Source organism: Lutjanus erythropterus, chromosome 9, assembly GCF_056507025.1.
Source record: "Lutjanus erythropterus isolate fLutEry1 chromosome 9, fLutEry1.hap2, whole genome shotgun sequence".
Classification (NCBI taxonomy): domain Eukaryota; kingdom Metazoa; phylum Chordata; class Actinopteri; order Lutjaniformes; family Lutjanidae; genus Lutjanus; species Lutjanus erythropterus.
The window spans coordinates 7959719-7974328 of NC_139325.1; the positions used below are offsets into that span (position 1 = coordinate 7959719).

Sequence of the window (14610 nt, forward strand, 5' to 3'; positions counted from 1 at the left end):
GCTGTACTTGTACTTGAATACATACTGTCAGTACTCTTTCCACCAGTGGCTGGCACAATATGTTTGTTGGACCTTTTACAGCCACCAACAACAGTGTGAAACCCTCAAAAAGACTGTGAAAGCTTCAAGGATATATGTACTTTTTAATTTGCAGGTGTCAGTTTTCTTAAACTGACCACCGTATATGCATATATGTGTACTGTAATGCTTTTCACTTATATTGTAATAATGATCTAATTATTTTTTGTAGATTTACTAATATCATATATGTTAACACTATGTTAACACAGTGTTTCTGTAATGACATGGCTGGGTGTCACACTCATGTATGTTTCCCGTGAATCAGACAAGATCGAATGCTGTAATGAAATGGAGCAGGTCACACTTTTTTCTATACAATTTATTGGGTTTTCTTATTTTCCACAATAATAATAATAATAGACAGTAGGACATGACCTCAGTGTTATCAGTCAAATCTACAGCCCTGATTCCAACTTGTTCAAGTTACTGTGACGTAGTTAATAAGTTACTTTGCAAATACAAAATAAAATACAAAAGCTGTGTAAGTACCATAATCGAAGGCCTCAAATGCATGCAGTGTTATAGAGGTATGGAGAATTAGTGTGTATAAAATAGTGGTTATGCCCTTCATTATGTTATGTGCTTAGAGGAGGATGGACGATTGCAGTTTGACAATGGTCACATTCTTTGAGTACCGTATTGAAAGGGCAGCTTTGTCAGTGAGGAGGCAGCCTGGAACAACTTTCCTGAGTTAAACTCACACATAAATTTGATTTAAATACAAACCATGATGAGTATATAGTTTCACCACAGTGTGTCTGTTCTAAGAATATCTGCATTTTATTCACCAATAGAATCCTCATCTAGCTCATCTCTATTCCATGCTCCAAGTCCATGACAGGCCTCTTCTCTGGTGTGAAGTCCCTGTCAGTCCTCTCCACATACCGCTGCAGGGTGCTATAATACTGCTCGCTCCTGGAGAACGTGTAGTACGCAGAGATCTCCTCCCATGCCTTGTGGTTGGGGAAAGGGAATGGATCAGGGTCCTTATTCTCAAAGAAGCTCTGCAGGTTTCTCTCGGCCAGCTTGGTAGCGTAGTCCACGGCGAAGGCATCGAAGCGCTCCTTCTCTCTCTCAATGTAGCGTTTCCAGAATGTGAGCTGCAGGTAGCTGACTTTGGAGCGACAGTTTGTGCAGCAGGTACCCAGGAGGCCCACGAAGGCAGCAATAATGATGATACACCAGCCCAGGATCTGCCAGAATGAAATTCAGTCAACACTATAAATCAGTGTTTCCCAAGCTTTATTTTTTTTTTTTTATCAGGGAACTCACTTTTTAAAAATGACAAACAACTGCCACCCACCTCACAACAGGTCTTACCAATAAATCTTGAAGAGTTCATTTGTGCATAAATGAACATCCCTACCCATATTACTCTTATTTTCATATCATCTTATATTGTCTTGATGCATGTGATTGAAACCATATATGAATTTAGGAACAAATACTTTATTTCAGTTAAAAAATCAAGTCACACAATAAAATTCACAATCAGCAACTGAAAAAGGAAAAGGCAGGAGCCCAAGGCCTACTTTTGTCTATCCTATACAATCCATTAAGATAAAATAACCCAGAATATCAGCTTTACAAAACGTGTCCTCCAAATTATAATCCCTAATTATTTCATTTCCACTTTTTTTGAAACTCAACAGATGCACAGTTTGAACTCATCACTACCTCCATTCCATACTTTTCTTACTTTATACGTTTCAAAGATGCACAACTCTCTAAAATTATTATTTTGTATTCCTTTTTCATAATTAAAAAATGTTGAATATAAACAGGAAGGTTTTTTTCCTGACTGAAAACTTTTGCCTATTGTTTTTAAATACACAATATCTAAAAAAATTTAAGATGAAGGACTCTGTGAACATTTGGTAATTAGATTCACAATAACCAGCTCTGTTTACACATTAAATATTTTATGAATAAGAAATAAATGGATTCAGGAGGAATTAACAGGCCATTGATTTTTCCTCTCACCAGTAAAATATTCACATTTTAAATGCTTTAAAAAAGGTGCAATGCAGGTATAAATCATTAATTTGGTGAACCAAATAAAATCTCCTGTGACCCACCTGTGGGTCCCGACCCAGTCTTTGGGAATGACTGTTATAAAATCCCTTCATGGACGACGTCTTAAATACAGATGATAAGTTGTTCCACTTTTAACATCATTTAAACTGATAGTGGTGCTTGAAGACGGAGGATTGTATTCTTGTTAGGCTGTAAAAACATCTCCACTGACAATAATCTGACAAAATAATGTTAATTCACAGTCCACTTACTAACATCTGGAACTTTTAACCACATCTGTGAGTCACTCAGAGGGAATTTATGATAATATAATATAATATAATATAATATAATATAATATAATATAATATAATATAATCAAACCTCTAGAACACTCCATGAACCAGTGTTTGAGGAGTTTCATTCATAATACGGAATAAAATTCAGGCTATCTCAGCCTCTGCTACTTAATTTATGCCTTGTCCCCATACTTTATGGAAGTGCAATACTAAAGCCAAAATGATACTTTTCATATCTGTGAGTACGTAAATATCTGCAAGGTGCTGCATGATGAAAATGATTCCATCACGCATGGCTGCATCATGTTAGGCTGGAGATACGCTTGCTGTTTAACCACAGGTTTGTGTTTGCATATGCGTAGCATTAATTACTGAGGACACGCACAACCATCACTCCAAATGCATACAGGATATGTGAGGCAGCCATGATGCATTGGATGTGTAAAAAGCAAAGCTCCGGCATTATGGCTTTGCCGCATCAGCCGGAGCTGATCATGGCCATTCTATAAAATGCTTGTAATTCCACCAGCACTCCTTGGCATCCCAGAGGTGGCTCTCTGCTCCAACAATGCACTGATTTTGTCATCTTGGGTTTTGTGGCGTCCGCCTAACTAATCGCAGACTCAATAATGCAGATGATTGTGTTATTTTGTCCCTCCAGAAAACACATCTAAAACTGCTGTCCTCTGTCTGACTCATATCACACTTCAGACTGAGGCTCCACCATCACATATCAGATACAGGCTGGATTTAGAAAATCCTAAATCAGAACTAAAAATCATATTCAACATGAATTTATCTGTTCACACTTAAAGGGCTGCTCCAAAATCTGAGTACTGCAATTCCATGAAGTTAAGGAGACGAGAGATTGAAAAAGAATGGTCACAATTGAAGCATAAAAAGCCGACACTGAGTCAGTAGTCAGAATAAAACTCCAAAAGCACCAGATCCTACATTTCCCATAATGCAGCTGAATAGTATCTTTCATTAGACCCTCCCTGCCTGGCTAACAGCCTCATCTATTGACCTCTATACCTCTAATTTGTAACATCATCAGAGTTATTTTGTCAGACACAAGACATTATTCAAATACTTTCACAGAACTAGTTGGATGCACTATGAGAAGTTTAATTCTCAGTTTTAATTGTTCTTCAGTTGTCTAAATCTTCCCACAGACCAGGTGTGTGTCTCTTACCTGTGACTGGGCCCTGAACATTAGCAACAGCTCCATGCGCTCATCACTGGACAGTTTGGAGCGGTCACAGGGCACTCGGGCCAGTTCCTCCCGACACGTCAACGTCTTGTTTTTACAGAACAGATCCACCACCAGGTTATCATCCAGACCACTGACAGCACACTCGTAGAAGGTCCCATTGAGCAGGGCCACAGAGAGCCACATTATAGGAGCCACGCAAGCCCCAGTGAAGATGCTCATGAACACCCTGAGGCAGCCGAAGCAGTTTCCACGGGGGCAAAGCTTCATGGGATTGAGGCAGCAGCCAGTGTAGAGCCTCCACAACCTGGTGCTGAAGAACAGACCAAGGACAAGCAACACTGCAGCCGGGCCCAGGAGGAAGGTCAGCCCATAGGCGAAGTTCTGGTCATGATTGCATGGACACTGAAAGGAGACCATGGAGAAGACTCGCTCCCCGCCTATAGTCAGCAGAGCCATGAAACTGTAGCCAATGGTGGCTTTCTGGTTCATGAAGAAACGCAGGACAGTTTGGAAGTTATCCATGGTGTCTGCAGAGAGGACACACTCCACGAGGAATTAAGCAAAGTGAAAGACAGACAGAGAAAAGTGAAAGAGTTGTGAGTCTGTGTCGCCTGCAGTCATTCCCTGTGTGCCGTTCTTTCACAGCTGAAGACAAAACACATCTGCCAAGCCTGTCTGTGCCCCTCCCTTTGGCTGTCTGTCTCCTCTTCAGGCTCCTCCTTCAGTCAGTCTGACGCTCCCTCCCACCTAATGTCTCTTTATTCACCACATCTACTCCTTCTCCGAGCAAAGTCCCAGCTGTGCTGCCACTAAAAGGGAAGGCACAGCTCCAATGGTAAAAAGTTACAACTTCCCTCAGCTCCATTTGCATGTCTCTGTTCACATTCACATCCCCCTTTGTATGTGTCCTCCCCCTCCAGCTGTGTGAAAACAACTGTGTAGAGGCAGTAATTTGCCAAAAACCTGCTGGTCTAGTTTTAATGATTACCGGTCTGTGTGCTTTGACAGTCATGTGCAGCCTGAAACTATTTCATGCAAGCAAAAACAAACTAACAAACACAGCAGATGAAGTGAAATAGTGTCACTTCTCTTTCTATTCACTTATATATATATAAAGGAAGAACTCTCTGTCTTTCGGTCTGTCTGTCTGTCTGTGTGCATGGGTGTCCTGATGTCTTGATCTTCTCATTCTACTTCACATAAGGTGGGTGTATTGTTGAGGACAGAAGGGAGTGCAGTGTTGAATTGTCCAGATGGTGGCGCTATAATAACGAACTTTACATTTTGAACTGTAAGTCTTAGAAACAAATTTAAAAATTTCACAACTTTCACAACTTTTTCCTGGATTCTGTGGCTTCAGATATATCTATCCACATAAGCAACATCAGTATCACCAATATTAATTTTCCGCTATTTTGAATATTGTTCAAGTCTTTTTTTTAATTTGTTTGTCTACTAATTTTGACGCAATCATCACCAAGCCAAAAACATGTCACTCTCAGATTTTTGATGTCCCGCACAGTTACACTATAAATTACCCACAAAGTTTCCTCCAATGTTGTGGGTGGAGCTGTTATTACAACAAATGTCAGATCTCCTGAACACTTTGTACTATTGCAACCCCATTTGGTGGCCAACTGTATATATGATGTCTGAGTAATCATGATAGATTTAGTGCCACTTGTCCAATAGGTGGTGGTGTAGCAGCATCATCTAACTATAAAGGAGGGAATATGTCTGTCTGCCTGTGTGTATGGCTGTCCTTATGTCTCAGTCCTCTCACTCTACTTCACACAAAGTGGGTGTATTGCTGAAGAAACATGGGAGCGCAGTGTTGAATTGACCAGATGGTGGCGCAGTAACAGCGAACTTTACATTTTGGCCTGTAACTTCTGAACCACAAGTCCCGGAAACAAATTTCAAAACCAGAACTTTTGCTGTATTCTGTGTGTCCAGACGAAACTATCCACAGAAGCCACACCCAAGATCGATTTTCTGCTATTTTGAATTTTGATTTCTCTTAAACTAATTTGAGCAATTATCATCAAGCCAGAAAAAAAGTATGCTCAAATGTTGTGGGAGGAGCTTATTCATTAATTTTCTGTAACCGCTTATTCTGAAGGGTCGTGGGGGGCTGGAGTCTATCCCAGCTGACATTGGGCAAGAGGTGGGGTTCACCCTGGACAAGTCACCAGTTCATCACAGGGCTGACACAAAACCTTGAACTGCGGGAGGAAGCTGGAGAATCTGGACATGCAGACACAAGGACAACATGCAAACTCCACACAGAAAGGCCCTGCCTGGAGGCAGCAGTGCTAACCACTGCACCACGGTGCCGCCTGCCGGAGCTTATGTTAGCAAAAATGTCCCATCTCCTGAACACTTTAGGCTATTACAGCCCCATTTGGTGGACATGTAAATATGATCTCTGAGAGTCCATGATGGATTTGCTGCCATTGGGCCAGTACTGTAGTAGCTATAAAGAAAGGAATCTCTGTCTGTCTGTCTGTCTGTCTGTCTGTCTGTATTACTGTCCTTTGCGTATCTGAGATCTGTGCCCGAACCCAACAGGATCCAACAACAACAACGACTCAACACTGAAATATGCTAATGAGCATCAGATTTGGGTCTGTTTCAGACAGAATTTTTTTTTGGCAAACTGCCTCGACTTTTAACTTTTCAGGCACAATTAAAGCACTACTTCACATTTGTGGGTGCATTGCTGAGGTGTTGAGAGTGAAGTCGATCAGATGAGCAGTTCACGCTGCAAGCAGCACTTTTGGGGCCAAGCAATCAGCCCGCTCCGAATGGGCACGAGTTCCAAACAACCACATGCTCTATATGGACACAACCCCCAGCAACACTGCAAGCAGCAATACCATGAACAAGCAGCTGGCCAAATGGGCTTGAGCTCCAAACGTTCACACCCTGAATGGGCACTACATTAGTTTATATCGAATAAGAAGTATGACAACTTGATTTGTTTCTCTTCATGCACACGCATACACCAAACACAACAAAAAAGTCTCATTCAAGAGGAATAAAATCAACTATTTTTATCTGAAATGACAAAACATGCGAGGAACAGAAACAGTGAATCATGCAGAATGAGAGCATTCATTCATTCTACTGAAACGTTTCCATAGAGAACATACCATTGTTGCAGAGACAGATAAACAGTCAGCATCAGCAGCGGGAGTGGAATAAGGAAGTGATCACATCCTCTTGGTGGTTTCTGTTCCATTCCCACATGAGTTACACTAAACCACTCAGAATACATTACCCAGGAAGCTGCAGTGAAACAGCATCCACACACGAAACACCTCATCATTATCTGCTGCTGCTAACACCATCACTACAGTCACACATGAGCCTTTTTGCCTTTTTACAATGACTGTGTACAGGGTGTGACACATTTAAAATAAGTACATTAATTTTTAGAACTGGTGCTCATGAACATGTGTGTGTACTATCTGAATGCATTCTATTAGCAGTGGGAACAGGAAGTGGGCAAGTGCTGAGGATGACACATTTCCTGTTTACAAGTCAGCTGGCACACAAGGCTCACATGAATGTCTGACCTCACACTCACTTTTCCTGATGTTTGATTGTTGTTTATATCAATTTTCATACATCACTTTTCTTTATTGAAAGATTTTTTTTGGGGGGGGATTTTGTCTTTACACACAGGGCGTCCTGTAATTCAATATGACCTGTCCTTTTTTGTAAGAACTACATAAATAGAGTCTTGCTATACCAGAAAATGAGAGATCTCACCACCTACCTGGGGATTTCTAAATGCAAGGTAGCTTCCTGAATAGTGGGGAGTATAACCACAAAAAACCCCTGCAACCTTTAAATCTGTTTCAAAGAACGCCTTCCTGAAAATGATGCTCTGCCCCCATTCTCCTCAGCAGTCACCACACGACTTCTGCATGTTGCCGCCTCAATATGACAAGATGCCCCCAAGACTTTGGATTGGTTCTGCAGTGCAGGTTTTTTTTATATTGTTGTTGTGATTGTTTCCATCCAGGTTTAGCAACAAAAGCTGGCAGACTGTCCTCAATGTCTATTGGGTGGAGCGTTTAGAGGCTGACTCTAGAGTCTAACATAAATACAGTTTTTAGTGTTAGTGACTAACTGGCCACCTTTCAGGTATCAGCCTTTGTTAGCTTTCATGATCTTGGGACTTTTCATCTAGAGCAGTGTTTCTTACAAACTGTGTGTGGGCCCCACTGATGGGGCACACAATGACCAGGAGAAATATGAATTAAAACTAAGTTGAATGAATATGATTTATGTACTGTAGATCAAATAAACAAACTAGAGTTAGCTGATGCTATCATGCTGACCTGTATTTCACTAAACTCAATGTGAATCCTTTTTTACAAGTGACTTCCCCTACTATTGTTAATGATGGATAAAAACTGTGAGGTGTGAACTATTTTTGGCTTCTCAAAATGGGCATAAAACGTTTTGGAACCATTGATCTAGTGCCACCATGAGGTTCAAACATTCACGTTCCTCTCAGGATAACATACCACTGTGGTGATCTCTTAACTTATACATTTAGCACCATCATCAGGCCAGAAATTCAATTTGTCCATATTTTGGATTATGTTCAAATGCATCAGGCTCCGCCTTGTGGATTCAGAGATAGATCAGGTTGTCCATTATTTGAGGTTGGTGGTTCAATCCCAAGCTTCTCTTGTCCTCAGGTCAAAGTGTCACTAGGCCCTGATGGACAGGCCAGCAGCTCGCTGCAATCGGTGTGTGTGTGTGTGAATGGGCAAATGAGAGACAAACAATAAAATGATTGCTATGTAAATGCAGTCATTTACTTTATGTTTATTGCTTATTCAAAAATGTTTGCATGTTAAAACTCCTGTAAGGTGTAAACATGGTAAACATTATACCTGCTAGACATCAGCATGTTAACATTATCATTGTGAGCATGCTAACATGCTGGCATTAACCCTTGGATCACTTGGCTCTGTGTGTAAGTACACTGTCATGCAGCAACACGTGACCCACATCTAAAAACCTGTACCACTTTTTTCTGTGTAAACCTGCAGACCAGCAGCATCTTGGTGCAACTCTCATGTTTCAACAGCTCTTCTAACATGCAGCAGTTTTATTTGCTCACTGCAGCCATGAATTGTGGTCATCTATGTTCAATTAAATGCAAAGTGTTTTAAGCATTTATTCTTCAAGGGTTTACTGAGATCAATGCTCCATTCCTGGAAAACTTGTTCACACTCAAATTACGTTACACACTTTAGGACCTCGAGACTGGGGGAGGGGAACAGAAGTTGCCCTTGTTGCTGCAACAGATGCAAGGGTAACTGGGTTTCCCCCCATCCAAATGTGGCAGGTCCAGACCAAACCACAGTTCTCTAACATCACAGCCTCACGATGATATACTGTATACTTCATGTGATAATAGTGAGACGATGATAACTGGAATCACGATGTTGATACAGATCATCTCACATATTCTCTACAATAAACTCCACGTAAAATTATGAGGTTTTTAGCATTCACTGTCAGGGGGCAGTGGTATGGCTGACTGGATGCTCTACTTGATACGAATCTCTCACCGCCCCTTGGCTCTTTGGATTAACCCAGTGGTCTGCAAACTGGTGGATGGACAGCGCTGGTGGGGTGTAGAGCCAGGGGTGTTTCTAGAGGGGGAGCATGTGGGGGTACTTGCTATCCATGAAATCTGATTGGCCACTCCAAGTGCACACCACATTATCTTCAAGTATCATCTCATCTCATTCACTGAGAGGCAGAACCAAGTAGTAAAAAGTATTGTCATGATAGAATGTGGAGGATGAATTAGTCTCAAAGCCTGAGGAAAGAGGTATAACCGAGGTATAATTTCTTTTTGAAAATTTAAAGAATAAAGCAACATTTCCCAAACTATTTTTTGGGGGCCTGCTTTTTAAAAATGACAAAGCATATCTATGAATCTTGGGAAGGGTTCATTTGTGCATAAATGAACTTTCCTGACCATCTTTACTGCCAGTTCAGCATCAGCTTGTATTATCTTGATGCATGTATATACACATATTAAATACTCTATAAAAGAGAAACAAATGCATTTAGGCTGAGTTAACAGGTCATCATTGTTTTAATTTCCTCTCATCAAAAAACACAGAAAAGAGTTGAGACAACTCAAAATTTCATGGCAACTTACTGTAATAGATTTTTGAGTCCTGAATCAAATACTTAATTACTTTATGTAATTTACTTTAAATAAACTTGAATCTTGAAGAAAGTCTAAAAAATTGTATTTAAAAATTGTTAATTCACTGAGCTGTGAACCTGATTTGTCATTGTTTGGATGATTGAAAATGAAATGGTTTTAATTGAAAATATTAAAATATTAAAATATTAACGATTATTTTATTTCATGTCAAGTTTACTCATTTTTTTCTAAAACTCAAATATTCAAGTTTATCTAAAGAAGAAAAGTAAATTATCTCAAAAAACATTATTAGTTGGTCAAACTTTTTTTTTTTCAACTTAAGAATTTGAGTTGGGCTGAAAACCCAAAAATCTACTGAATAATAATATAATAATAAACTTTATTTATATAGCACTTCTCTTTACAAGGTTACAAAGTGCTGTACAGAAAAAATAAAAAAAATTGAAGGAGGTTGGCACTCAACTTTTTTCAACGTTTTTTTCCTCTCATCAGTCAAACAATATACACATTTTAAATTCTTTATAAAAGGCGTCCTGCAGGTATGAATCCTGATCCTGCAGAATTTCTTTCATAGTATTTTATTTATTTGGTAACCCAAATATAATCTCCTGTGACCCATCCATGGGTCACGACCCAGTCTTTGGGAATGACTGTATGGAAATTTTAGATGGTTGTATATGGTCACTCTGTTGTGTTGTGATTGGCTGGATTATTTTCTTTAAAATAAAAATTTAAACACAGGGATCTAAAAACAGTAAGAAATTGTAATGTTAGTGATTAAAGTAGATATGATAAATGGTACATTAATGTGCACGTGTGTGACCATGCCACCCGTGTGTAAGTCAGTGCCCGACTTGACTTGCTGTTTATTTCACTTAAATTCAACATCCCTTTTTATTGTTTGCTTCCTCTATCGTTGTTAATTATTGATAAAAAACCCTCAGAACCAGACTTGCACTCTTATATCAGTATGATCCATCAGCAAACTGCTCTCACAGACAGACAGTCATCCTCATAGAGGCATCCTGCCATCATCTACAAAGTTAAGAACAGCAGGGTTGTCGTCAGGAGGTTCACTGGACTTGACTGAAACCATCCTCATCATCCCGCTGTCAGTCTCCTGGTAGTTCTCCACATGTCGGTGCAGGGTGCTGTAGTACTGGTCTGCGGTGCTGAACTTGTAGAGGGAGGAGATCTTCTTCCAGTCCTTGTTAGAAGGGGTTTTGATGGGTTCAGGCACAGTCAGGTCGAAGAAGCTCCTCAGGTTCCTCTCGGCGAGCTCTTTGGCGTGCTTGGTGGTGAATGAATCCATCATGCTGCTCTCCTCATGAACGTACGCCCTCCAGAACTTGAGCTGCAGGTAGCTGATGGGGGAGGTGCAGCGAGCCACGCAGGTCAGCAGCAGGTTGGACAACATGACAGAGGCGATGAGCAGCCAACCCAGAATCTGTGGTGACCATCAGCACACAGTACGGATTTATAATCAGGTACAGGGACAGTTCACCACAAAATCAAAAATACATATTTTTCCTCCAACCTGTAGTGCTCTTTAGATATTGGTGGTAGAGATGTCTGCCTTCTGTCCAATATAATGAGACTAAATGGCACTCAGCTTGTGGAGCTCAAAGAACCAAAAAATACATTTGAAAAATTCTAAACCAGTGTCTCTTTCCAAAAATCATGACCCAGTTATTCAAGATAATCCACACACCTTGTTGTGGGCAGTTTCGTAAAGGAACTACTTTCTTTCAGCTGCAGAATCTTTTTGCAAGAAAAAAGTAGTTCCTATACATGAAACTGCTAAATCAGGTTCACAGCTCACTGTGAACAATTTTTAAATACAATTTTTTAGACTTTCTTCAAGATTCAAGTTTATTTAAAGTAAATTACATAAAGTAATGAAGTATTTTTTTTTGTTTCTTTCAAAACTGAAGACTTTGATTCAGGACTCAAAAATCTATTACAGTAAGTTGCCATGAAATTTTGAGTTGTCTCAACTCTTTTCTGTGTTTTTTGATGAGAGGAAATTAAAACAATGATGACCTGTTAACTCAGCCTAAATGCATTTGTTTCTCTTTTATAGAGTATTTAACATGTGTATATACATGCATCAAGATAATACAAGCTGATGCTGAACTGGCAGTAAAAATGGTCAGGAAAGTTCATTTATGCACAAATGAACCCTTCCCAAGATTCATAGATAAGGTTTATTATGAATTGGGCCTGACACTTTGTCATTTTTAAAAAGCAGGTCCCCTGATACAAAGTTTGGGAAACACTGAACTAGGGTGTAGGGTTGGGAGATGTCTACTGAACTGGCAAAATGACAACACTGAAATATCGCAATGGATGATGATATTGTTCCTGCGTCTAAAAGAGTCTTCATCTCGTCCTTGACTTATTCTTACCAATTCTACATGGCAACATGGGCATGGTTGTGATAAGCTCACACACAATGCATCCTGGTACTTGTATGCCATACTCAGACAATGTTTACCATCATCATTGACTAGACATCCCCATGAATCATGGTGAGCTTTCCCTCGCCAGAAATATCTTAGAGCTGCAACAATTCATCAATGATTAATCAATTAGTAAATTAACTGCCAACCATTTTGACAAACTATTAATCAGTTTGAGTAATTTTTTAAGGAAAAAAAAGTCAAAATTCTCAGATTTCAGCTTCTCAGATCTGAATTTTTTCTGGTTTCTTTATTCATTTCTGACAGTAAAGTGGATATTTCTGGGTTGTGAGTAAAAGAAGACTTCTCAGTCCTAGAATATCTAACAACTATGCTGCTGTTTTATTACTAGAACTGTGTAAGTTGTGTGTGTGATGTGAATACTGTTTTAAAGGGGCAGTTCACCCCAAAATCAAAACTACATATTTCCCCCCTGGCCCTCTGGCAGTGCTGTTTATCCATCTACGTGGTTTTTTTTTTGTATGAGCTGCAGAAATGTCTGCCCTCTCTCCAGTGTAATGGGACTAAATGACACTCAGCTTGTGGTGCTTAAAGCACAAAAGATAATCCACAGACCTGGTTGTGAGCCCTTTCATGTAGGAATTACTTTCTTTCTGACTTGTAGAATCTACCAGAACTACTTTCTTTGCTACTAGCAAGAAAGTAGTCCCAGCATTAAACTGCTCACAACAAGGTCTGCAGATTATCTTGTTCCTTTCAGATTTTGCTCATTTATTTTAGTGAGTTTTATTTTATTGTCCACTGTATAAAAGTACAGAATACCATTTGATTGTGGTTTTCTGCCAAACAATATTTTAAGAAGTAAAGTTTGTTAAATAAAGCTGGTGTGCAGTCTGTCACTTTCTGAGGTCCTTTTTGTGTCACTGTTATGTAACTTGTTAAAATTTGGGGGGATCCAAGTTCACATAGGGTTAGGGTTAGGTTAGGGTCTCACAGTTTACTCTACTCATTTGTTAACGTTAATCTTATCAAATGAAGCTGCCCTGTCTTGTTGTCTGATTAGTGCTGGAGGACGAGAGGCAGAGCAGGATCTGAATCTGACCTGGGACTGAGCTCTGAGGGTACGGAGGACCTCCTCTCTGTCAGCCTGCGGGGTGCTGCTGCCGGTCCCGCAGGGAAACTTGTAGATGTCCCGCGGACACTGGAGCTTTTCTCCACACAGGCGCCTGTTGAACGCGCTCACGTTGGTCCCGGTCATCGCGCACTCGTAGTAGTTCCCGCTGAGCAGAGCCACGGCGATCCAGCTAGAGGGGGCCACCAGCGCGGTGCAGCTGATCTGGAACAGGACCGTCGCGACTGCAGCCAGCCTCCTCCATCCACACAGCCCGGCCCTGCGCTGGCACAGACCTGTCATCAGCTTCCACGTCTTTTTACTGAGGATGTAACCCAGCAGCAGCAGAGCCAGGGCCGGCACCAGCAGGAACACCATCCCGTACAGCAAGTTCAAATCGTTGCAGGGACACTTGAAGACCGCCGAGGAGAAGACCTGCTCCCCCCCTGCTGTCAGCAGCGCCACCAGCCCGAAGCCCAGGTTAGTCTGTTTGTTAGCGATGTTCAAGATAGTCTTAAACTTATCCATCCTGACTGACTGATGACTGACTGACTGAGCGTCAAACGGTCACTTTCACTTCCACCTTCATATGTGTATGTGCAGGGGCGTGTTCAGGGGTGTTATACTGTCAAAATCAATCATATGAACACCAACTGTTGCCATCTTCATGACTTTCTGGCTCCTTTTCAGACACAGTTTATTCTCATGCAAGCTGCGCAGTTATAGTCTCCTCTCACGCCAGTGAGTTATATGGTTAAGGGATGCCCAGTGTCGATCTGAAACTTTATCTCAATTCAGATTAGTATGAACAAAAGCATAAATGAAATTATACCTATATATAGCCTACTGTAATAGAATATGATTTTACATGACTGGTTAACACGTTTTTGTGGCATGCCTCCCTTTCAGAGGCTGAAAAAAGTTTGCACCCCCCTCCACCCCACAATTTTTATCAATTATTAACAATACTTGTGGATGGAACTGATAAAAAGGGATTTAAAAGTTGGCCAAATCTCTAATAATGGTCAGAAGCTACCATGCAGGCTGCATACAGGCTGCAGTGATAGTCACAGTAAAAGTAGAAGAAGAGTAACATAAACAAGGATGTATAGGACTGAATGAATAAAGTTACAGTTTAATATAAAAGATACAGTTGGATGTTTGATAATGGTTTCATGGTAAACAAAATGCTATCGATTTTCTTTGCTAAATTTTTAATTAGGGGGATTTATATTTTCAGCAGAGAAAAC

General features: G+C 40.5%; 2 protein-coding genes across 2 annotated transcripts; both read right to left on the bottom strand.

The window, feature by feature from the left end:
• Positions 1–311: 311 nt before the first annotated feature.
• On the bottom strand, positions 312–4693 carry calhm5.1 (calcium homeostasis modulator family member 5, tandem duplicate 1). Its single transcript, XM_084725608.1, has 2 exons — positions 3592–4693; positions 312–1274 (listed from the first exon to the last, which is right to left on the bottom strand). The coding sequence occupies exons 1-2, from the start codon at positions 4132–4134 to the stop codon at positions 885–887; spliced, it is 933 nt and encodes a 310-aa protein (XP_084581734.1). The 5' UTR covers positions 4135–4693; the 3' UTR covers positions 312–884.
• Positions 4694–10305: 5612 nt separating this feature from the next.
• Positions 10306–13933, bottom strand: calhm6 (calcium homeostasis modulator family member 6). Its single transcript, XM_084725609.1, has 2 exons — positions 13352–13933; positions 10306–11273 (listed from the first exon to the last, which is right to left on the bottom strand). Exons 1-2 carry the CDS (start codon positions 13886–13888, stop codon positions 10839–10841), a joined length of 972 nt encoding a protein of 323 aa, XP_084581735.1. The 5' UTR covers positions 13889–13933; the 3' UTR covers positions 10306–10838.
• Positions 13934–14610: the final 677 nt, after the last annotated feature.